The sequence below is a fragment of the Pelophylax lessonae genome (genome assembly GCF_965119305.1).
Source record: "Pelophylax lessonae genome assembly, chromosome: 4".
NCBI classification, from domain to species: Eukaryota; Metazoa; Chordata; class Amphibia; order Anura; family Ranidae; genus Pelophylax; species Pelophylax lessonae.
Window position 1 is genome coordinate 538,852,978 of NC_138771.1, and position 26,276 is coordinate 538,879,253.

At 42.8% G+C, this 26,276-nt stretch overlaps 1 protein-coding gene across 1 annotated transcript in view; it reads left to right on the plus strand.

Moving 5' to 3' along the window:
• RASSF2 (Ras association domain family member 2) overlaps positions 1–26,276 on the plus strand; it is a 112,976-nt gene that overhangs the window by 23,315 nt on the left and 63,385 nt on the right. The window contains exons 2-5 of the mRNA XM_082257185.1: positions 6,098–6,188; positions 9,810–9,885; positions 14,996–15,147; positions 25,498–25,565. Of these exons, the coding sequence (XP_082113311.1) occupies positions 6,130–6,188; positions 9,810–9,885; positions 14,996–15,147; positions 25,498–25,565 (355 nt within the window). The 5' untranslated portion in view covers positions 6,098–6,129. The remainder of the gene's footprint in view (positions 1–6,097; positions 6,189–9,809; positions 9,886–14,995; positions 15,148–25,497; positions 25,566–26,276) is intronic.

Genomic DNA, 26,276 nt, shown 5'->3' on the forward strand with positions numbered 1-26,276 from the left:
GTGCGGATGCTCACACGGGAGGTTTTTTTAATCAATTTTGTATGTATAGCCTACTATAGAGGCTTTTAATAAAGTCAACCAAAACTTTTGTACGCTATGAGGAGACCGTTCTCCATTTTATTTCTTCCTTTTTTTTTTTTTTTGCCATTAACACCTGATCTTTGGAACCTCTGACCACTGTAATGGGCCATACACACTATCAGATTATCTGAAGACTTTTGTCTGTAGACTTACCAAAACCATATAATATGAGGTCAAACCTAAACACTTTCAATTTGTATGCAATCTGGCAGGCTCTTGCACTACATAGAAAAGGTAAATCTGAAGGAAAAAGTCTTCAGATAATCTGATAGTGTGTATGGCCCTTAAGGAAGGGTATATTGGAAACCGACTAAAGGATCTACCTTAGTCACGGAGACCACCAAAGCTCTTATTGATCCTCTTGTCCTAAGACAAGAAGGGTCAACAACATCTTCACTTTATTGCTCTCATATGGTGTAGATGATGATGATGATGATGATGTAGTATGGCTTGGCTCCAAGTGGACATTTACCCAGAGAGAAAGCAAATTAACCCTTGAGATGTGTAGCAGGCAGCCTATTGTGGAACGTCTCACCTGGTAAGTGCTTTTGAGTACTTCTGGTGCAATTATTGACCAGACCCCGGAACTTTAAAATTAGGGGTGTGCATATCCCAACTTTAGGAAAGCTGATATTTTTTTTGAATGGCATCTCAGCAAATTTAGTCTATTGGGCAGTAAAGCACGTGCGTTTTATCAAACCGCATTACATAGGCTGAAGGTTGCCCTGGTCCCCCTGGTGCTCAGTTTCTGGGGACTTTCAGGTTTTTCCAGAAAGCAGTCCTTATCCCAGTGGTGTGTGGCTTTTTGACAGAGCTTGATGACAATATACTGTATTTTAATTGTACTCTACCCTAAAGCAGGCCATACATTATGCCATTTTCCTGAAAGGAAAGAAAATTGCTCGTTTTCCCTCATCAACACATTCAGTGTTGATGGGGCAATCCCTCGCGCAGTGTTATTGAGTTCTGCGGTCAGGGAAGGCCCCCTGGACCTGCTGGCAGCACTAATCATTTGGGAAAAAAACTGACAGGCTGGTTGTACACACTGTGACCAAAAAATGTAGGTGCCTGAAAGGTGAAGTCCAACTAGAACACTGTGATTGCAGGCTGGGACAGGGAGCTTGCCCTAGCTCCAAGTTGCAGCAATGTAAAAGGAAAAGATATATAAGCCGTACATCATGAAGCAGGCCCATGTGCATGATCCACACGAGTAAGCTCCAAGGGGTGGACCGAAACGCGTTGAGAGCATGACCTGGCTCGAGTCTGGGCTGAGGCTGCCATTCATCTCACTTCACACACATGGGCCTGCCTCATGATGTGTGGGTTATGAATCTTTTTCTTTGACAAGGCTGGTTGTACACAAGTGGATTGATGAACCAACTTGTGTACAACCAGGGTGCCCATAATTGGATCAAAATTTGGATTTTGGCCAACTTAAGACTAAAGAAGTCCAGTTTTCTAAATTAGCCACTTGCCGCCAAATCACGTACCTGGTACATCATTTAACTTCACCACCCTGGTACCGTTTTTTTTAAGCCGAAGGTCAACTCTTTTGTAATTGCAACCGTAGTGGCTAACTAGCCACTTGGTTGCTATTACAAGCAATGGGAGGGGATGTTCCACCCCCCCCCCCCACCTCCCGTTGCCTTCTGCGGCTCTCTTAGGCTCTCTTGTTTTACCGGGAGGCCCGAGCTACCAGCCTTCACATCTGCCGGCTGACTGGCGACCCAAACAAAGCCAGAATCGGCTTTGATTGGGTCTCCGCTATGGTAACCTGGAAGCGATGACATGATATCACTTCCAGGTTACCTGGATGTCATTGGCAGGATTTTTTAAAAAAGGAAAGTTTTCGAAAATGCTAATCTTGGTGTTTTGAATGCTTTAAGTGCATTGGAGGGATTTGGGGTCTTCTTGACCCTAGATCCCTTCACAAAGAGTAGCTGTCACAAGAATGTTTGTTTACATTCCTTGTGACAGCAATAAAATAAATAATAGAAAAAATTATAATTTTAAAGCAACAGGGTAAAAATAAAATAAATACTGTATACATTTTTTCTTTTAAAGTGCCCCCGTATCTAGCCCTTTTTACTCAGCGGGACACCTTCTTTTTTATATTTTACAAAAAAATGGGTTATGTATTGTGTTTTTTGCATTCAAATTTAAAGTGTATTTTTCCCCATAAATTGCGGTTTCAAAACTCTGCACAAATACTGCGTGACATAACAAATTTCAAAACTCACCAATTTATTGTCTAGGGCCTGGGCTTTAAAACCTTATATAATGTTTGGGGGTTCCAAGTCATTTTCTAGCAATAAAAAACCCTGATTTTCACATGTATACAAAATGTGCCAGAAAATTCCTGGTCTTCAAGTGGTTAAAATGAAGTCTATGTGCCAAGGTGCAACATCCCTGATAATTGTATTGCAGAAGAAATAAAAAGCAGAATGGGATTTTTCAGGCACCACTCAAACCAAACACCAGGAAAAAAACAATTGCATTGCATTTAAAACTACATAAAATAAATGTCATAAAAACTACAAGGCTGATGAGAAACCTGGCCACAATTATCCCGATGTTCACTAATACAGCACAACCACCCCATACAGATATGTTACAGAATTTCAATAATCAAACTTTGACCAGTCATAACACATGACTCCCAACGTGTTTCAATTTCAGGAAAATCTTTAGGGAAAAATTGGTGGCCAGTCTGAAATCTGAATACACATGTCCCAAAAAAAGCTCTCATGCATAATAGGAAATACATACACATAATTTGTATAACCGTAATATTTAACGTGTTATTAAACCCACAACCATAAAATTTGGAACTGTGGAACATAAGGGGTTAATCCTCTGCATTGTGTAAAAAGGCTGTTTGATCCTGTCTTCTCTGATCCTCCCCCCTCTTCCACTGTCCCCAATCCATCTCCTGATAGTACAGAGCCTTTGGAGTCACTCTGCACATGCTCAGTTTGGTGTGTATTGCTAGAGAGTTTTTTTTTCTGTTCATGTACTGTGGAAGACCAGGTCCTGGATTTAGTAACCCTTTGGGTCCTTTCACACGGGCTTTCCCCCCAGCGGACTCCGTTTTGCTCAGAGGTGATTGATCCCCGCTGAGCAGGCAGATGATAGCTCTGTCTCTGCTTTCTTTTCAGAGACAGACCTGTCAGATCTCCGCTCTCCACTATGGGAGATTGGATGAAAACGGACCGCCTGTCTGTTTTCATCCGATCTGATCCTCCAGACGGTTTACATCTGTCTGGATTTCACGGACAGGATTGGATCGGATAGCTGCTGGTGTCAGTGGAGATGTCACCGCTGACATCCGCCGCTCCATAGGGGTGCATTGAGCATCCAATCAAGTCCACCTGAAAAACTGACAGGCGGACCTGATCAGAGAGCCCGTGTGAAAGGGGCCTTTAACCACTTAAGCTCCGGAAGATTATACCCCCTTCCTGACCAGCGCCTATTTTGTGATTCGGCACTGCGTGACTTTAACGGACAATTGCGCGGTCGTGCGACGCTGTACCTAAACAAATTTGACGTCCTTTTTTTCCCACAAACAGAGCTTTCTTTTGGTAATATTTGATCACCTGTGTGATTTTTTTTTTTTTTTTTTTTTTTTTTTTTTTTGATCATGCGCTATAAACAAAAAAAGAGTGACCATTTTGCAAAAATAACAATATTTTTCACATTTTCTTTTATATGAAATTCCCCCCAAAAAAATGTAAAAATCTAAATTTTTTAACATTTTACGCCAATTTGTTTTATGCTACATATTTTTGGTTAAAAAAAAATCGCAAAAGGCGTATGTTGATTGGTTTGCGCAAAAGTTATTGCGTCTACTAACTAAGGGAAAGATTTTTGTCATTTTTGTTGTTGTTTTTTTTAACGCGTAATGGCGGCGATCTGCGATTTTTTATTTTTATTTTTTTGCGGTATTGCGGACCCTTGACTGACATTTTTGACACTTTTGGGGTTACCAGTGACATTACTACAGTAATTAGTGCTATATATATGCACTGTTACTGTAAAATGACACTGGCAGTGAAGGGGTTAACTTTTTTGAGAGGGAGTGGTTAAGTGTGTCCCTAGGGGCGTGCTTCTGTGATTGGCTGTGGCTTGAGGCAGGGGCGTAACTACAGGGGTTGCAGGGGTTGCAATCGCTACCGGGCCCCATGCTCCAGGGGGCCCGGTAGCAAACCAGTGGGTGAACTTCTAGGATCTCAAAGGTCACACTTGCGACCGGGCCCTGGCATTTCACCACTGTGGGGAGGCCCCAAGATTGCAGGAAGGGGGCCCACTGCAGAACTTGTGAAAGGATCCTGATGCGGGACCATAATAAAAGGCCATGCAATGAGAGTAAAGAGCCCCAGGATTAGTGGGAAGAGCCCCGGGCTTGAAGGGAAGGGCCCCGGCCAGGGGTCTGGGGGGCCCTTCATGGTTTCTTGCATCGGGGCCCTGAAGGTTCTAGTTACGCCTCTGGCTTGAGGTGTAGGAACAGTGATCAACGGTCCTACATAGTAGAACCGTATGATCACTATTCTTACACAGGGGAGAATGACAGACGGCTTGTTTACATTAGCCGCCTGCCTTTCTCCTGCTCTAATGGACATCGGGTCCGCCGGACACACGCGCGGGGGGGGGTCCGTGACCGAGCGGGAGCACACATCCGGCGGCGTGCGCTCGCTCCCCAGCCTCACAGGCTAGTGACGTACCCCTACATCACTTTGCCTGTGAGGGGCTGACCGCCGCAGTATATGTACTTGCGGCGGTCGGCAAGTGGTTAAGTAACTCGTCTACATGAGAAACTACCAAAGCAGTAAAAATAGAGCAGCCAAAAATGTTAAAATCTGTTCATAGGTTGTTAACTCTCCAGTTTAGAATATAGGCAGGCACGGAGGGTGCCAGGAACTCCGCAATAGAAAGTACACTAAGGAATACAAATCCTAAACCTATAAATTCATTATATAGAATGTCCAGGATGTTGCCCATTAAAGCTCTTATCCACTATATAAAGGGAAGGAAAAGCAACAAGGCTGTTCATGCTGTTCACATAAACTCAGAAGGGTTCACCATGGCACACAAGGCTGTTTACACTTTATTCAAAATTTTGCCAAGTTGTTTTTGGTAAAAGGAGCCAACATTGATGAATCCCTCAATCAAGGCTCAGCTATGATTACGTGTTAGAAGCTATTTGCTATTTGTGATGTAACGGATGAGGTGTTTGGGTTCTGTTTTAGTATATTAATTATCTTAATACTGAAAGACGAGTAGATAATGTTATTTGAAAAACAAAATGTGATTATTTTGTGAAAAACGTAGTCGTTCAATTTGAAGCAATTTTCTAGATGACATTGGCACCTTCTTTGCCGGGCCAGCTTTTATATGTACAGGCATACCCCGCTTTAAGTACACTCACTTTAAGTACACTCGCGAGTAAGGACACAGCTTGTTCAGCTTGGCATGACACTACTCCCAGTTTTTAACATTGGCATCTATGGGAAATCTTGGTCAGCTTGGTAAGGCACTGCTCTCTGTCTAACATTGGCGTCTATGGGAAATCTTGGTCAGCTTGACATGGCACTGCTCCCAAACCATAAGTGACAGGGATACCAAACTTAGGGAGCACCGAGAGGGGACCTAGGACTACAACATATGCTGTTTGTGGCCAGCCTAGGTAATCTACTATGTCATAGTCCTGGATCCCCTTAACATGCGCCCCAAGCTTGGTGTCCTTGTCACATGGTTTGGGAGCAGTGCAATGTCAAGCTGACCAAGATTTCCTATGGAGCTAGTGTATTTACATGCATTGAGAAAAGAAAAAAGGTATTGCTTCACTTTAAGTACATTTTCATTTTACATACATGCTCTGGTCCCATTGTGTACTTAAAAGTGGGGTATGCCTGTACTTATTAGTGACAATGATGATGGTGTTCTCTGTTCTGGGTCACTCACTTGCTGTAGTTTTGCTAGAACATGAGTTACATGCTAATGATCTTCTTCTTTTCAGGCTGTCCCTCTAATAGATCAAGGGATGAACACATGGAGCAGCCACCAGATACATCGCTAGTCCCATGTGGGAAGGACAAGTATATTTCCAAGTGAGTTTTTCCTATTGGCACCTTCCAGCTACATCTGACCTCTATAAATCTGATATTCCTTGTTCTTTGTGTCCTTTCCTGACCCTGACATCCTGTGTGATGAGGACTCTAGGGAATTACTAGCTTGATCGGCCTTTAAATGCCCTCTTCAAAATTCTAATCCTATTATAAGGGCTTCCTATACTTCCTTTACACTTAAACCAGTCTACTGTAAATAATGAGGAGTAAATGACCTACACAATACAGGAGTTATGTATCAAAGGAACTTTGCTAGCATGTTCGGCTCTGAGACAAAAAAGCTTTTTTTTTTTTTTTTTTTTTTTTTTTTGTGGAGTATTGGATATTCTATTGGATAAGTGAACCTCAACAGTTAAAATACTTAATATAATGCATTTAACAATCAAATAAATTGCTTTCATTGCTTTTTTTTATCCGTTCTCATTAGAGACCAATTTATTTTCTCTGGGAAATTTGCAAAGCGAAAATGTTTGTTTTGTTATATTTTCTCTTTTTTTTGATGATGAGAAATAGATTAACCTTGACCACAAAAAATGTGCTGCCAGTTTGTAACATTGCAGAGCTTCTAATCACTAAATAGTGGCCTTGTGCTTGCTCGGTTGCAAATGCGGCTTTATGCATTGACGTACCTCCTTAGACCCAATATGGTCACCTGCTGACCTGGCACCACCCGCAAGCAGCTTCAGTAAGACACAGAAGATGAATCCAACGCAATTTTTCTTTAGCTAGTTGCAATACTGAGGATATTGTAAGAACACAATGACTTTCCTAAGCCCTGTCTCCTTCATAACGAACTCTGACTGAGGGAACAAAGAGGGTCTAGCTAAGACTAAGCCTACTACAGTAGCAATAAACAAGAGGGGTGGACAGAAAAATTGTCCAAATCAGCTTAGTAAACAGGCTGTAGTGGCAGCTACAGATCTATAAGAACTATAATAATATGATGCATTTAAATACTACAATGCTTCCACTAATTTTTGTATAATGCCGACTGAACAACTACTTGGGGAGCACAGATATGAGAGGACGACCCCTCATTGTGGTCATTAAATTGGGCGTAGATAAGAAGTGACCGCACTGGGATATTTTTTACTGCAATGATTAATGTTAAATTGATCATGGGATATAACAAAGGAAAGGTCTTAGTTGTTATAACTTTAGAACTAAAAATAACCATAGACCAGGGGTCTATGATGAGCAAGGGCCACTTACTGTAAACTGGTAGTAAAAAAAAAAAAAAAAAAAAAGGGGCAACGCATACAAGCACATTATGACAGATTTACCTGAAAACTAAGCCCTCCGACTACGCGGTTCCCATGGAATCTTCACTCTGGCCCTCCAGCTACGCGGTTCCCATGGAATCTTCACTCTGGCCCTCCAGCTACGCGGTTCCCATGGAATCTTCACTCTGGCCCTCCAGCTACGCGGTTCCCATGGAATCTTCACTCTGTCTTTCTTCCGGGTACGTGGGCTTTGGCAATATGACTGGCATGCGCACGGGAGTCATGGTTTACGGGATGGCTCTGAAGGAACGGCACAGGGATGCCGTTGAAGTGACCAGCTGCATCTAAAGTAAATATCTCCTATCTGGAGATATCTGTACCTTTTTTATAGATAAGCCTTATTATAAGCTTTCCAATATATTCCTGGTATTAATCGTACAAGGAAGTTTACTCCCACTTTAAACCAGTCGTGGGCCACAATAAACTATGGGATTTTACCACCCCCACCCTCCTCTGTAAACCGCAAATGTAAATAAGCCCTTTCTGTTCTGAACCCCCTATAAGGCTGCTTTCACACTGATGCTCTGTGGTTTACTCACACCATGGGTCAGCACAGTGCACCTGTGGCTTTCTTGCGGGTTAGCTGCGCTTTGCCGTAGACTTTTATTATATCTTGTGTGTGGGGTGCACTTTCAGAAAACGCACCAAACCTGCAGGATGTATTAAAAGTCTATGGCTCAGTGCAGCTAACCTACAAGAAAGCCGCAGGTGCATTGCATTACACCTTCCGATCAGTGTGAAAAGGTCAGTGATCTGTCTATCACCTTCACCAGTTCACCTTCAAAAGCAAGTCTGCAATGGCCACCCTGATATTCCTGTCTGACATGAGGGTTAAAACCTCTGCCATGTTTAAGGGACTGCATTGATGGGCTATTTCTAATGTCAAAACTGCTTCTCTCTCCCCAATACACATTATTTGAATGCAAAAGCAGCTTGAAGTAGGTTGATGCAATTCAGAAGGTCAGATACACCTGTCGATGAACTCTGAATGATCAGAGAAGGGTCCTGCACCGATCTTAAATGCAAAAGGAATGCAGCCAAAGACCATCAGCACAGGACAAGACCAAAGACCATCAGCACAGGACAAGACCAAAGACCATCAGCACAGGACAAGACCAAAGACCATCAGCACAGGACAAGACCAAAGACCATCAGCACAGGACAAGACCAAAGACCATCAGCACAGGACAAGACCAAAGACCATCAGCACAGGACAAGACCAAAGACCATCAGCACAGACCCTTACTGTTGTCTGTACCACAGTGGGGAGATTTGTCTATGTGACCAGGACAGGAAGTGAGGGCAATCTCCACAGTGGGCACTCAAACAGCAATAAAAAAAAAAAATTACTGGGTTCCTGATCCTTTGCCATTCTATCCAAAACAAAATGTTTTGCATAGAGTTCCTTTTTTACATGCCCCAATAGAGGTGTTTGGTCAAAGCCATCCCAACAAGAACAGATCTCCTAATCCGAAAAAAATGGCGGGTTATATATTTGATTCTTATGCAATTTTTTCCTTTGCCCCCACCCTGATGTCTACAGATTTTCTGACTAGTGTGCACAGAAGTCCCTTATGATAAAAAGAGAAGTGATCTCTGTGCAAGTCTAGGTTTTTATTCACTTTTTGAACGAAAGAGGCAGTCACATGATAATGACTTTCCTCATTCATACACATAAGGATAACAGATCCTAGTTTAATTCATGTCAAATTTTCAATTTGTTTGAGAATGATCAATGCAGCAATTTTATTTTTTATTTTTATTGATTTGCCTATTTAGTGAAGTCATTCATTGTTTGATCTGTTCATGTAGCACCATCAGTTATTGATCTGGCCATCTGAAATAGCTTTCTGAAACATGCACTTCTTCCATTGAAATTGTGGTTACGACATGCAATCAAATTTTTTTTTTTATGGCCAACCTAATTTTGCACAACTTACAAAATAGTTCTAGACAGCAGCACTTGGGACCTGTAGCTTCTCGTTTTCTGCATCTCATTGAGCCTACTGACCTACATAATCTAGCCAGCACTTGACTACCTATCATGTATGCCTATCACACCAGACTCCGTCTGTTCTCCGTAGAGGAAAACTGAAAAGGAATTCATCTGTAGAGGAAGATGTGATAAGCATGTATGTAAATGTAACACGTTGAACCCCCTTGTTTTTGTTATGCCTACAGGCAGAGAAACGGCTTGGAATCTTTGTAATCCACACTCCAATGAGAATATACACTTAACTGGCTGATCTCACAAATGATTGTGTCGGGGGATTTATGGGGAACTCTGATCAGTCTTGTCTTTTTTTTTTTTTTTTTTTAGGAATGAGCTACTGGCACACTTGAAGAATTATAATCTTTATTATGAAGGACAGAACCTACAGCTGAGGCATCGAGAGGTAAAGTAAAAGGATCTAATGTTATTGTGGATCTTTAATACTTTACTTACAACACTGTAGTTGTGTAAATTGACAAAACATGATCTCGAAGGGCTGAGGATACTACCGCTTTAACTATTAAACGGTTCAGGAATCCTGTCAGGGTCTGGATTTGAACCTGCAACCTCAGCGGTGCCTGGCTGTGGCTCTTCTCGCTGAGCAACCTGAGATGCTGGACAGCCCCTTTTCTGATCCCTTTGGACAACCTTGCCTTTACTCTTGTTTCTCTTGAACCTTGAACCCCTTGCTCCTCCCATAAGCTTCTGTCTCTGCACCTGTTTGCCAGATTATTGTGCTTTCTCCAGCCAATATGTTGTTCCTTTGTGTACCTGTAGCTGCCCTTATCTGCACTACCATCCGTTACCGACCTTGGCTTTTTCCTTATCTACGCTTCTGCTTGATCCCTACCTACTATATCTTCTATCGGACCCTACCTTGCTCACCCCCTGTTAGGGCAATCCCTGAGGGCCCTGACATGGTACTATCACTCTGCACAACCCATCTCTACCATCAGGAGCTCTGGTAAATACCAGTTAGCGCTTAGACTCTGCACCTTGGGTGAGCCCAGGTCATCCACCAGGGTGACCTGCTTGTGTACTGCTCCTACTGCTATAGCTATTGTCCTCCGAGCCTGGACCCTGACAAATACATTTGCTCATTAATACTCTCTCTGATGGCTGAGACAAACTGCTAACCTAATGCAGCCCTAGTATATAAAGCAATACAAACAGGGTCATGTGTGCCAGAACAAACACTGGAGTGATCAGTTGCAGTGTGTATGGATTACAATAACAAATCTGATCAGAAATTAGATGGCAAATGCCCAGTCTGGGCCTGCTTTAACAAAAATTGATACAGTCTCAAAAATAGTATAAGGTACACATTCCTGGAAGAATGTTGACACAATCCTAACCAAAAGGTAAACAACAGGTTTAAAAGAAAAGAGTTCTAATATTGCCTAATTTCTTAAGGCAATACAAACCAGCTTTCACTCTCAAAGTCAACAACTGGATCAATGTAAACCCCATACCAATATTTTTTAATCAAAATAGTTTTCTAAAGTTGTGATCTGACCCCACGGACCACTAAATTCACAATTTTGAATCCTGCGGACCACTAACATGAAATTTACATGACTGACACAGTGCACAGTGCTCTTGATTTCTGCCACCCTCCCCCTGGATCACAATGCTGCCTGATATACACAATGCTCCGGCTCTTTGACCGCCCCCCCTGCCTTCTGCATCACATTGCTGCCTTACAAACACTCATCATTGGATCCCACCTCCTTATCCAGCCATGTGCTTGAGCTCCCTGCTCCCCCCCCCCCCACAGTCTGTGTTCAGCGCTGCCAGTGAAGGGCCCTTTCTTTTTCACCTCCTGCTCTCTGCACTACCCCCAGCGCCTCCCTCTGAGTTCACAGGAGTCGAAACTACAGAAGAGGCATTGGGTATCAATGCGCACTGACAGTTTTGACAGCGCACTTTGAGAACAGCACTGGAAACAACATTGGACAATGTAGATCTGCCACAATGTTAATTTGCAGCAGAACCCCTGGGGACTACCACAGTGTTTTATGGTTTATCAACACTGGTTGGTGACCACTGGTTTAAAGCAGCCTTTCTCCATCAGGGTTCCCTGGAAGGAGGCAAGGGTTTATATATTTATCTATCCCCTATCATGATAAAATTCCTCCTGATAGTTCTGATATCATGGAAATGGTGCATTGGGTCTCCTAGTAGTATGACCCTGTCACAGTATACAGTTTAAGATGCATATATAGTCATTTTTTAAAAATCCACCATAAAGACCTTGGAGTATATGAAAAAGTCTAGAAGATACTTTTTTTTATTTTTTTATTATCATGTTCTTTTAACCAACCGTTCTTAACATGGTTACATGGTGTATTACTTTCTATGATCATGTGAAATGAAAACCAAGTAGAATTAAAATGATCCCTTTGAGGGTGTTGATGAGTTAATTGTTAGAAAAATCTGATGATCTAGAAAAATCTGATGTTATTTACCACCTACATATTTTCAGGCAGAAAATAATTGAGTAGCTATGATCTGCCTCAACCCCTATGTAGCATTGTGGTGGTCTGCTCCAACCTGTCAGTGAAAGCTCTGATTACATTATCACATTTCTACAGCCATCTATCATACATTCCATTTGCCGACATAAATAGTAAAAGAAATTTCATTCACAAACGCATAAACATGTATGCTCTTGTCATGTGTTTATAAGGCTTATCATATAGAGCAGGCATGTCCAACCTCCAATGCGGCCCACTGCCCCCTGACAATTTTTTATTTTTTGCTGGGGAGGAAGGAAGTCAGGTCGGGGGCACGGCCACAGCAGCTTCCAACTGATGGTACGCAGAGGCTGCCTAGGAGGAGGGAAGGGGGGGGGGGGGTGAGCATGTGCAGTGTTTCTAACTCCTTCCATCATGACCACTTCAAATCACTGAAGTGGTCATGGTGGTTGGAGTGTTCCTTTATTGTCTCTCAGAAGAAGTAATCCTCTGTATACTGATTCCATTTCATTTGATCATCCTCTAGTTGTGTTAAATTAGCGCTGGGGGCGCGGCGGCATTTTATTACATACCTTAACTATAGTATATATTTTATATGCGGCCCGAGAAAATTTCTCTACACACAATGTGGCCCAGAGAAGCCAAAAGGTTGGACACCCATGATATATAGAGTAAATGTTCCTCTAATGCAGCAGATCTGACTGTCACTAGCCCACCTATAGAAGGCAATAATAATGTTGGTAGTGCTATAGCTGATGTATAATATATAAATGAACGAGCACAGGTTTATCAATCTGTAGGTATAATACCTACAGGGATTTATTATCTTGCAAAAAGATCCCAGGAGATGGGGGGGGGGGTCATCTTTGTTCAGGCATCATGCAGGGTAAGGTTGCTGCCCCGCCACTCCTCTTATCCAGTTTACTTGTGTTCTGCTGTCTCTGGGCCCCTTTGTGCTCCCCTGCCCCCCCTCCTACTGTGCTGGGTGAATTTCCAGGATCGCAAAGGTCACACTTGCGACCGGGCCCTGGCATTCCACCACAGTGGGGAGGCCCCAAGATGGCAGGAAGGGAGCCCACTGCAGAACTTGTGAAAGGGTCACACAACAATAGTAAAGGGTCCCAGGATCAGTGGGAAGAGTCCCTTGAAGGAAAGGGCCCCGGCCAGGGGTCCGAAAGGCCTTTTATGGTTTCTTGCACCGGGGCCCTGAAGGTTCTAGTTACGCCTCTGGGCTACATTATTAAAACAGTCTGATGGCTGTGTGAGATAATCCTGATGCTTCCTCCTGCCAGGTCATATTGTCCCCAAGTTCCTCCTCTCGGGTAGACATAGTGACTGTACCTAGGCACACTTGTTTTTGTTTGAAGCTCGACAACTACTTTTGATAAAGTGACAGAAATGCATTTATGCAGTCTTGCACAATTGATGATGGGCTCATCTATCTAATTTTATAAAAGTGGACCTAATACAGGAAAACAGAGCCGTAGTGATACCCCAGCCATAAGCTAGGATTTTTGCTATTCACATTGAGTAAATTATTAGGGACTGTTGGCATATTTTCCAACATTTACAGCAGTGAATCTTAATAAGAAGGAAAAACTCAGCCAGAAGAAGTAAACAGATCAGTGAAGACAGACCGCCAGTTATCAATAGAAGGTATGTACGGAGGCATATCTATTCTTATAGTAGAGCGCTATCTATGTACACAATTCATTTAATCATCCACCTAGATAGTTTGCTAGGATGATGGGTAATTCAGTTCTTTTGTCTCCTCTGTAATCATTGGAGCAGCTATTGATTTCTTTGTACTGTTCTAGATTTCACAGGCTGCAGGTTTGACTGCTTCGCCCTGCATTCTGGAGGCTTCCAGACCATAGAGGTCTTGGGGCATCAAATGGACAACTTGAATATTTATGGTGGTGCAGCTGATCCCCCAGGGAGATGCAGTAGGTGGCTGGGAAGAAACATAGTCTGGGATCTGGAGCACCGCTGTTCTTGTCCTGCTGGAGATGTTCCCAGCCTCATAGAAACATAGAATGTGTCCGCAGATGAGAACCATTTGGCCCATCTAGTCTGCCCAATATATCTGAATCCTATGAATAGTCCCTGGCCCTATCTTATATGAAGGATAGCCTTATGCCTATCCCATGCATGCTTAAACTCCTTCACTGTATTTGCAGCTACCACTTCTGCAGGAAGGTTATTCCATGCATCCACTACTCTCTCAGTAAAGTAATACTTCCTCATATTACTTTTAAACCTTTGCCCCTCTAATTTAAAACTGTGTCCTCTTGTGGTAGTTTTTCTTCTTTTAAATATGCTCTCCTCCTTTACCGAGTTGATTCCCTTTATGTATTTAAAAGTTTCTATCATATCCCCTCTGTCTCTTCTTTCTTCCAAGCTATACATGTTAAGGTCCTTTTAACCTTTCCTGGTAAGTTTTTTTTTTTCCTGCACTTCCTCAGGGGCTGCTGCCCCTTTGAGGAAGTTCTGCTAAAGTCTGATGTTCATTGAGGCCCCAGTTATAGCAAAATGGAGGGCCTGTTTCTAATTACTCCTGGAGCTAAGGATTTGATTTTAACGACAGAAGATGTACCTGGTGGTAGCTGGGAGGTGTGCAGCTGCCATGGGAAATTTATGAGTACTAATCTAAGCTCAAGAATCCAGTGACTGTGCTGTTCTACTTTGGGGGCCAGTGGTAGATCTTTCTGTAGACTGCTCCTACAGGGTCTCAGTTCGGGCTTTTCCCTTGGCTATTTGGTTTAAAGTCTGCTTTTAGAAATAGTGAAGTATGTCTTCTTGTTACAAGCCAGCATTTATGGAGTATCTCATACCACCCAAACCCCTCTCCTGATACAAGTTCTAAAAGCAAAAAAATCTTAAAAAGACAGCCCCCAGTTTAATGGAGCCAGAGTGAATGAACGGTTGCCTGTGTGAATGGTGGCCTCTGAACTGTATTAAGAAGGAACTGGTAGAATCAGCGGCTCATGTGGCGCAAAACATGTGAAATATTTCTATTTAATATAAAAATCACAGGAAGAAGAGGAGCTTATTGTGGAAGGACTGCTGAATATTTTCTGGGGTTTAAGACGGCCTATCAGACTTCAGATGCAAGATGACAATGAAAGAATACGCCCACCTCCATCTTCCACGTCCTGGCATTCTGGATGCAACCTCCTCACTCAGGGGTAAGGCTTTAGAGGTGCTCCTATCTATCATCCATCATACTATATCTCTGTTCCTAGACTATGTATTGAGATAGCTTCTTTAAAACAAGCCAGTGACCGTTTAAATGCAATCACCAAGACCAAGATCACCCTGATAGCAGATTAAAAGACACTGTCATCCTCTTGGCACACTGTTATTAGATATGGCATATTGTATTTACAGGCAAGTAAGACCCCCTTAAAGTAAAACTAAAGGCTTTTTTTCCTTTTGGATCAAGTAAGAGAAGGGTAAAACCCCTGTAAGGGTTTTTGTCATCTGTGTCCCAGTGGGGTGATCTCCTTCACTTCCTGTCCTGCAGCTAAAAAAGGAAGTGAGTGTCAATTCAATTCCAAGTGAGGGAATCTCTGGTTGTCACCAGCACTAGTGTCCCAATTGGAATATATCTCCTCAATTACTGTCTGAAGAGAACCCAAAATTTAGCATTTTGTTTGTACTTTTTTTTTAAAGCTACAATAACAGGACAAATAGAGAGGGTGAATCTCCCTAACTGGGACACATGGCAACAAAAACTGACGGCGATCTAATCCCTCTCCACTTTATCCAAATCTGAAAAAAAAAAAGGGTTCCCTTTATTTATACTTTAAGTGCACTTGCACACGGCCATGAACCCTTTTGTCTGTCATTACTGGATACAAATATATATTTATGCAGCCGCTCAGTGTATCGACTTGTAACTTGTAGCCTTCCCATGACCAGATTGTGGCTTAAAGTGTAGCTATGCTTAGACTATGGACATTAAAGTAAAACACTATGCAAAAATGTAGTTTTTCATTTTGAATAGAGCAAGGGAGGGTTAGAACCCCTGTCAGGTTTTTTTTCACCCTCTGTGTCCCATTGAGATTTCCCTTCACTTCTTGTCCCATAACCAAACAGAAAGTGAGAGGAAATCTCTACAAATTAATGAAAATTCCATGGGGACCCCCAGATCACTAGAACTACTGTCCCAATTGGAAGATTGCTCCTCTATTACTTTTCTGGGGACAGCCCAAAATTTAGGAATTTCTTTTGCTTCACTTTCAATGAGGGGGAATCTCCCTAATGGGGACACAGACAGCAATAAAAACTGGCAGGTATTCTACTCCCTCCCCACTCCATTCAAAACTGGGAAAAAAAAAATTGCCTTTAGTTATACTTTAAAGCACTGACCTAATCTTAACAAGCAGGAGAAGAGCTTTAAAGTAAGTTGTCTATGACCTCTCTAGATAAACATCTGCCTGGGGAGTCACAGGTGAAATGTACAGCCAGCCATAGAAGTGACTGGTTGTAAGTGACCATACTCGGGTAATTTTGGGTGTTCTGAGAATACGTCATACACGTATGCACGTGTTAAGGCCTGATGCTGGAAACCATTGGCATAAAGCAAAGTTTGGCTGCATGCAGCTATTCACTTCTACGGTCAGCTGAATGCGCCACCTGGGGCAGGAAAAGCTGTGTGTGTTCATTAGAAGTCCAGCAGGCTGCCAAGATTCTGCCAACTTAGTTTAGTACTTATATAAAGATTTCACTGCCTCTATTGTGAACTTTTGAAGAATTTCTCCACAATGTCTGTAGCTACAGGTGTGAATGAGGGCTTGTTTTCAAAGTGCTTTTAGTGCTTGTCCATAATGTGTAAATACTTTAGTGTGTGGATTGCCCCATAGCCAGGTACATGATCTCAGTCACGCTTCTCCTCAACCAGTCAAGGGATGTTTTTGTGGTTTTTAGTTTTGGAAAACTTAGGTTAAGGGAATTGAGTGGGATACTCCAAAAACAGAAACTGTACAGGTTGAGGACTGTGAACTCCTTTCTATACAGCTGAAGCAAACGTCCTTGCTCATAGCAAGCTGTAGACTTGGCTTGTAGTAGAAGCAGTTAACAGCACACAAACTTCTTATTTTAGAGCAATAAGCAGATAGTCCCTTCACAAGAAATTGGATAAACTAAGCTTTTCAGGACAACAGCCAGTGTCCCCTTTTAGCAAACACACAGCTGACCTTGTAGCACAAGAGGGGTGACAGCAGCCCAAAAGTCTCTAGGATCTTTCACAGCAGTCTGTACTCCCAAAATGTCCAGGGAAAGCTGGTTGTCTCCTTTCAACATCCAAGCCACACTTTTATCCACTGAGGCCTATCAAACAACTAGCACATGGCTGCACTGTCCTGGAGAGCAGCAAGCCCTCCAGGCTGGACTAATCCTCCCCAGGAATAGACCCAGAGCTCCTTAGAGAAAATAAATAGTTACTCAGCATGCCATCAGGGCCCTGCTCCCTGGGATTGGCCAGGGCCATATAAATATTCATGTTGCCATCTGCATAGCTCCACACCTATACAAGACGTTTTCAGACGTTTGACCGAAGAAGGAGAAAAAAGACTAGCAGCAGCTGAGAACACTGAGCAGACATAACTACTGAGTACAGTGACCAACTAAATTTACCTAACACATCAATTGCAGCTACACTGACTACAGTATGACAAGCTACATTTACCCATCAAAAGCACAACTCCAAAAACTATATCTATCTAATCCTAGCACCTATCTAGAAGAGTGCTACATGTGCAAGATCTGAGCACAGGTTCACTTTAACCACTTGCCTACTGGCCACTTTTACCTCCTTTTCTGCCCAGGCCAATTTTCAGCTTTCAGTGCTGTCACACTTTTGACAATTGCGCGTTAATGCAACAATTGCATGCAATAGATATTTTTGTTATTCTGTCTCTCACTGTTAAAATAAACCTGCCATTAAAATAATAGACTGATCATTTCTTTGTCAGTGGGCAAACGTACAAAATCAGCAGGGGATCAAATATTTTTTCCCCTCACTCAAAAAAAAGTAAAGGAACACTTTGAAAAAACATCAGATCTCAATGGTGAAAAATATCATGCTGGCTATCCATACTGATATGGACTGGGTAATGTGTTAGGAACGAAAGGATGCCACATCAGTTTTATGGAAATGAAAATTAACCTACAGAGGGCTGAATTCAAAGACACCCCACAAATCAAAGTGAAAAAATGATGCAGCAGGCTAGTCCATTTTGCTAAAATTTCATTGCAGCAACTTAAAATGGTACTCAGTAGTTTGTTTGGCCCCAACATGCTTGTATGCATGCCTGACAATGTCAGGGCATGCTCCTAATAAGATGACAGATGGTGTCCTGGGGTATTTTCCTCCCAGATCTGGACCAGGGCATCACTAAGCTCCTGAACAGACCGAGGTGCAACCTGGTGGCGTCAGATGGACCAAAACATAATATCCCAGAGGTGTTCTATCGGATTTAGGTCAGGTGAGTGTGGGGGCCAATCAATGGTAGGCCGGGCATTGTCGTGCACCAGGAGGAACCTAGGACCCACTGCACCAGCAGAGGGTCTGGCAATGGGTCCAAAGATTTTATCCCAATACCTTATGGCAGTCAGGGTGCCATTGTATAGCCTGTAGAGGTCTGTGCATCCTTCTATGGATATGCCTCCCCAGACCATCACTGACCCACCAACAAACCGGTCATGCTGAACAATGTTACAGGCAGCGTAACGTTCTCCAGACCCTTTCACGTCAGGGTGAATCCGCTCTCACCTGCTCTCATCTGTGAAAAGCACAGGGCTCCAGTGGCAGACCTGCCAATTCTGGTGTTCAATGGCAAATGCCAATCAAACTCCATGGTGCCGGGCAGTGAGCACAAGGCCCACTAGAGGACATTGGGCCCTCAGGCCACCCTCATGAACTCTGTTTCTGATTGTTTGGTCAGAGACATTCACATAAGTGGCCTGCTGGAGGTCATTTTGTAGGGCTCTGGCAGTGCAATCCTGTTCCTCCTTGCACAAAGGAGCAGATACTGGTACTGCTGATGTAACTGCCGGTCTCCTGGAATCTCCTCCATGCTTTTGGGACTGTGGTGGGAGATGCCACAAACCTTCTGGCAATGGCACGTATTGATGTGCCATCCTGGAGGAGTTGGAATGCCTGTGCAACCTCTATAGGGTCCAGGTATTGCCTCGGGCAACCAGTAGTGACACTGACCCTAACCAAATGCAAAACTAGTGAAAAACAGTCAGAAAAGAGGAGTAGGGAAAACAATTTCAGTGGCCTCCTCCTGTAAAACCATTATGTTGCAGGTTGTCTCATTGGTACCCACCCAGTGCCCTTGTTGATGATTTCATTAATACCAAAGCAGCTGAAACTGATTAACAACCCCCTCTGCTGCTTAACTGACCAGATCAATATCCCAGAAGTATAATTGACTTTATGATATATTCTGATTAAAAAGTGTCCCTTTTAATTTTTTTGAGCAGTGTATATATTTATTGGGTGGGTTTAAATACTCTTTAAAGTCAAACTGAACTTAACTTGAAGTTTAAATCAGTGCATCAAAAAAGTTGTTTAAAAGTTTACCGATTTCTTTTCAGTAGTGACATCTTGAGTTAAGAAAACAAAAGCACTTCTGGCAGAATGCTGCCAAGGAAGCTGGCATTCTGGGTCAGATCTAGAGCAAAGTCCATGTCTTCCTGCTGATTAGAAAGACCACTGCTTCCACACAGAGCAAGGGTCCTTCTTGACAGCATGCCAGCAGGGGACAGGCCCCTCTACTCAGGCTGTGTCTGCTTTCTAAAGTACAAGATGTATGCTGTTTTTATTGTGTTCTTCTTTAACTGTCCAGAATTATTGAAGACTTTCAGTTCTCATGCAAATGAGTGGCCATTCTCGCACTTTATGTCACAGCCAATAGGTCTGACTCTGAACTCGGGAAAACTCATGCAGTGCAAGCTTTGAATGCTTTGTGTGTCAGCTGTCAGCCACCATGAATCATTGGAGGGGGTGCACAAAGACCCATACATCCTTGTTTAGCAGAAAGCACTATTATGTAACTTCAAGTCCAGCCATTTTTATGTTTTTTTTGGTAATCTTGGATATATTAGGAGAGGGTTAAAAACGATGTGTTTTCTTTATTGCTTGTACTGCAATAAATAACCCGTTGTGCACAATTTATACTCTGAGTACTAGATAGAACATGATACTCCAAATTACTAGAAAGAAAATATACTCTGATTACTTGATACAAAAGGGAATTTGTTTTTTCGCATATTTAAATAAGACCATTTTTTTTTTCAATTCTTTTTTTATTAATATACTAAAGTACAGCGAATATACATAAAAGGAGGAAAATGGAAAGTGACACAGAATAGTACAAATACTATCTGATTAAAGCATTAAGACAAATTAAAATCGCATCTACTATGTAATCAGGACCCTGTTTTTAATTTATATTTTATGAAGACCAATAATTCTCAAGAGTGTTGTTAGTGCAAATGACCTGCTCTGCTATTTTTATATGAAAGGAAATGTTCGTCTTTGCAGTTTATTGCTCTATAATGCTTTTCCATGCGATCAAAGAACCACTTGCATATCATTAGGAGTCTATCTATTGCACAGCATGGTATGATGGTACATTGTATCATGATAAAAATGGTATCGTAAAGTCAAATAGTCATTTTTATTATCTTGCCATAATAAACCATTGTTCAAAGCAATTAATTGGATTCCACTGAAAATCGAAAAATAAAAAGGAGAATCTATTTGGTTGATATGGCTAATGCCGACCCTCTTCCTCCTAATACATGAAGATCATGGTATGGATAATGACCGTTCGCTCTGGTTTTATCTGATCGAAGCAGCTGAAAGGTTACTGTCCTGGGGTGTGGAAGGGGTGGGAGGCTGGATTCATAAGGCCTTTTCTTTTTTTTTGGCAGTATCCTGTGACTTCTAGAATCCAGGCTTTGCTTCCAAACACAACAAAGAGGAACACAGAGCTTCAGGACATGTGAAAATCATCTGTGCAAATATTTTATGGCTGGAAAATCTTTCCATGATTAGTTTAAGCTGTCCAAAATACAGAGCTTAGCAACAGATAACAACTCCTATTGATGCTTATGCCTGCTGTTCATTTAGTGTGCACAATTTGTGGGCGAGAGGTCGTTTTATGAAAATGGAAAACAACTGCTGACTTGGGTTTTAAAAGTACCATCCCGATTATAATCTGTTTACCGTTTAGCATGTCACTGATCCGGAGCAAGCATGCACACAGTGAAATCTGAAGAGTGTTCACCGATTGCTTGTTTCAGCTTAGTAGTAAAGCAATTGAGAGATTGCATGTGCAGCAGCTCGCAGGGCAGTTACCATCACATGACCTCTGACTTCTGACTCTTAAGCTGAAGAGCTAGATTAAGACAAAGTAAAGCTAAATAAGGGGAAAATCCAAATCTTTTACAGTAAGCTTGTACTAAAATATTGTGCTGTGTTAGCCATTGACTTAATGCAAAAGGTTTGGCTTTCAGTTGATGACCTTTATTGGCTATCCTAACTTAATAAAGATGCAAGTTTTTGGGATAACTTGGATCTCTATGCATTTCAGCCTGAAGAAGGGATTTAAGCTACCCCAAAAGCTTGCATCTTTAATCATTTTAAAGAGGAAGAAAACTCTCCTCTGCAACTTGTACCTATAGGTAAGCCTATGATGAGGCTTACCTATAGGTACTGTAAATATCTCCTAAACATGTACCGTTTAGGAGATATTTACCTTACATGCAGCCAGTGACATCACTGGGGCATGTGCTCTGAAGGAACGGCCGCTCGTGCTGTTCCTTCAGAGCCCCGCGTCGTTACCGTCGGCTCCCGCGCGCATGCGCCGGAGTGACATCACTGCGGCCCCAGCCAATCAGCTGGCCGGATGCCGCAAACCCGGAAGAAGGGCGACACATGTCACCCATGAGAGAGGTGAGCGGTCGGCACTTCGGGGCTTCGTTCTTAGGTAAGTATTTCATAATGAGCTAGTATGCGATGCATACTAGCTCATTATGTGTTTTTCTTTCAGGTGTTTGTTTTTTTAAAAAAAAAAAATTCAGAGGTTTACAACCTCTTTAATTGGTATTAAACCCAAAACTGTAATATTTTGCAGTTTACAATCCTTGGATGTGGTTGTTGCATTCGTTTTTCTTTTTTAGGCTTTTTCCCCTCTGTTTTCACCTGGTGATCTGGCCAGTAACACACCTCCTGTATTATAGTGCCCCCATTCTGGATGTATGAGCACAGAAGGCACCTTTTTGGATAGCATCATTGTCAATGTGGGGGGAGTCTTTACATACACTAACAAAATGAAGCCAAACTCCAGCTCACACTGCGGTTACACAAGCTGTTACAGCAACGTTTCTTTTGTTTTTTTCCCTTTTTGGATAAAGGTTTTACATAAATCAAAGTTGATCTTTGTAAGCACCCCTGCCAGTGGTAAATGCTTTGCTTTAACACTAAGCTGATACATTCTGCAGGAGAGCTTGTTCTCTTGAAAAACAGATTTACTGGCCAGATCACTAGGAGAAAATAAAAGAAAGGAAGTCTTAAAAATGAATGCAGCCATCACAACTAAGAATTGGTAAGCTTCAATATAATACATATTTGCTTTTGGGTTTTATTACTGTTTTAATTCATCCAATAGAGTGTCTACAAGGGCTTTACCGAAAGTAATGCAAAAGTGGGCAGAATTTTGTTTTTATTAATTTAAATCGGTCATTCAAATTTCCCACATTGATGGTTCCTAATGTAGCAATGTTTCCAGGCCTTGGGCCTGAGGTGGGTCTGCCATCAGTACCGGTAACACTCCCAACACATCTAAGTTGTGAACCCAGGTGTGAGAACTGAGACAATGACCATTCCGGCATCTTTGGTTTGTTTTGTTTATTGTATATTGGGGATGGGAGAAGGGAATGAGTGGGATACTCCTCTGGCTCTTCTAGGCTTAACTGGGACTTTGTACAAAAAAAATGCCCGCTAGCGCTGTCTTGACGCCAGCTGAATGCTGACCAGCGCTTCCTGACGCTTGCAAATACCACTTGACTGAATAAGTGCTGGAACCTCGACTTTACCTTGTTAACTCAAAAGATCCAGGACTGTAGAACTCTTCACTCCTGACACTCAATTTAGCTCAAAAGTCACTGAATGGCCCCCTCCAACCCTTCACTGGCTGAGATAGCTCCTTGTCACTGCTTGTACTGCTGCTGCAACTCTTAACTCTGTACACTGCACACTGTACACTGACTCTTCAGGGCCAAACCACGGGTGCCCCCTTTGCACTTCAGGGTGCTCTGACTAGGTACCCCCTCTAATAATTCAGGGTCCTCTGACTAGGTAACCCCTCTAATACTTCAGGGTCCTCTGACTAGGCACCCCCTTTACAGCTAGCTGACTCCTGGATCCTTGGAACCTTCTCTAGAGTGGTCCCCTCTACACTTGGCAGACCCCTAGGGGCAGTTCACAGTACTCATGACCTTGACAGGCTTTCCTGGAACTGCACCCCTCTTCCTCCACTGGTCCTCGGCACAAAGGATCCCCTCTGCAGCTCAACTCAGCACTCTCTGGATTCCCAGGCAGCCACCCAGAACACCCGATCCTTCTGACAGGAGGAGAGACAGCCGTACTCTCCCTCCTGGGACTCTGCTTCCCGCCAAAGATGCTGCGTCATGTGTTCCCTCAAAACGTATACCCACTCCCAGAATCCTCTGCGGCAGAATCTGCCTTCTGGGGTAGATACAGGCCTGAGTGTGTCTCTTGATTGGGTTTCCTCCACTGCCCAACGAAAATCCTCTCACAAAGCCAGTGGGGAGACTCCCCTCTCAGCAGATACACCTGGGAGACATGACAGCCCAGCTAAAATCATGGCCCTGCTGTTAGGCAGCCAAGGCCCACTATACTTTTACCTAGCACCTACCTGTAGGGTGCTGCATCAATGATTGTGCAGGCTGTCAAACATCCACAAAAAGCTACAGAATATTTATGGAGAGGACCCCATTGACCAGGGCGACCAATGACAAGACATTGCTCTTGTCAATGGTGTCCTCTCTGTAAACATTCTGTAGCTTTCTGTGGATGTCAGACAGCCTTCACTTCTCCTTCATTAAGAACTCCACTATGGCATATTGCTTTCGCTTGGAATCCATTATATAGTCCCGATTCACACCGGTGAGCCTCGTCATGCGATTTGAAAGTTTCAAATCGCATGACAAGTTGCAGCCTATTTTCGGCAATAGTTTTTTTCATATCACCGCGACTCAGTTTGCAGCGATTATGAAAAAGGTTCCTGCACTACTTTTTGATGATTTAATTGTGACTTGCATAGACTTTTGTAAAAAGAAGTCACAAGCTGCAATGAAATCATCGGTGCAAATCACACTAATGTCCAGCTTTGATATATCACTGGAGTAGCGCGATTTCAAAGCCGCACCAGTGTGAACCAGGACTTACCTTCAATGAAAAATAGAGATCCTATAGAGCCAGAGAGAGAGAGTTAACATGTGAAATCTGAATGACCTATGTAAGTTATAAAAAAAAGTTATGCCCACTTTTGTATTACTGTTGGGAACAGCGCTTGTAATTTAGGTTTTTCGGCCCACTGTAGTTCAAGCAGGCACAGACTACATGAGTGTATGAACTCTGCTGTGCGATTAGCATTGCAGCATGTTTGCCACTCCATCACAGCAAGCTGCATTAGTTAGACTTCACTGGTATGATCAACAGATATGTGTGGGACGTTGCTGGGGCACGAAGAAAAGCTGTAAGTGCAGTGACCTTTTAATTAATTGATGCTGCACATATTTTAATGGGAAAGCATAGTTTTACTTTAAAGCGGAGGTCCACTTGAAAGGTGGAAGCTCCGCTTGTATTCTTCCTGCCCCCCTCTGCATTCACGTTTGACATCTTTCGGTCAAAACCAGGTCCCCACTTCCGGCTAAGATAGCCACAATCCTTGTGCGGCGATCTATGTATTTTCTTACCTCTGCTCTTTCCCCGCCCGGCTGCCTTCTGGGAGACACAGAGGTCCCAGAAGACAGCTGGACCATTCAGAAAGTGCAGCGTGACTCACACAAGCGCAGTAAGGAACAGGCTTTGAAGCGGGAAGGTTTCACTTCCTGTTTCCCTTAGTGAAGATGTTGGCGCCTGCACCTGATGCCTAGGGATGGATCGGCTTGGGGTGCTGACTTTGCGGGCCCCCTTGACAGGTAAGTGTTCTTATATTAAAAGTTAGATGCTACAGTATTTGTAGCTGCTGATCTTTTAAAGTTATTTCCCCACAGGCTGGAACTCCTCTAGAATTCTGTGAATTTTGTACAACCGTAGGTGTTACTTTTTAAACAAACCCAGAATGGAAGGAGATAGATAACAATTTTGTATCCTGACTGTCATAGAGGGTGAAGATTCAATAGCGTATTGTACATATAGAATTATTGACCAAAATATATATATACAGGGAAAGCATAGCTGGATTTTGATTTTGAAATGTGTTCTATTCCAGTAAAGCCGCTAAACCCACCATCATCCCGGATATCCAGGTGACAGAAGCTGAAGACACCACGTATCCTGGTAAGTGGGCAGAGTGTGTTTGCTGTGTACTTTTGCTTTTAAAAGAGGCCAAATAAGTGGCCCAAATATCCCACAGTAATCCCTCTACATTTGGCGTCATGAAGGAGGATTTCCCACTATATAGAGTTAGTTGCATTTTTGGTCTTTAAAGGATCTTATTCACACATACATCCACATGCAAGCATTTTCTTTATCTTCAAAATCTGTGTTATTGTAAATGAGACACTTTATCATACAATGTCCCAGTTTTATTAACCATTTGTCTACCACTGTGCATTTTTGATGGGCATTTATTTAGTGCCCTTTATGACTGTAGCACTACCCTCGTAGGAACTGCTGAGTATGGATCCATCTTGGGTCTCCCTCTGATTATCCTGTTGCCAGATACTGGGTATTTTCATACGCTACCAGGTGCACACACATACACACTTTCGGTCATTGCACTCAATGACCAGTCTAGGGGATTTGTTTTGTTGATTTATTTGGAGAACTTGGATAGGAGAAGGGATTAGTGGGATACTCGTAATTCAACTATGTACAGGTGAGGACAACTCTCACTTGGCCTCGCTTAGTGGAACTGAATATCAGATCTTCTGCTGTACCATACAGCGCTTGCATGGGAAGAATAAGTCCTTTGCTTGCGTTAGCAGCAGACTTGGTGAGATCTGTAGCTTCAGGACACTAGCCAGCGTCACCTTTAGCTTACACCCA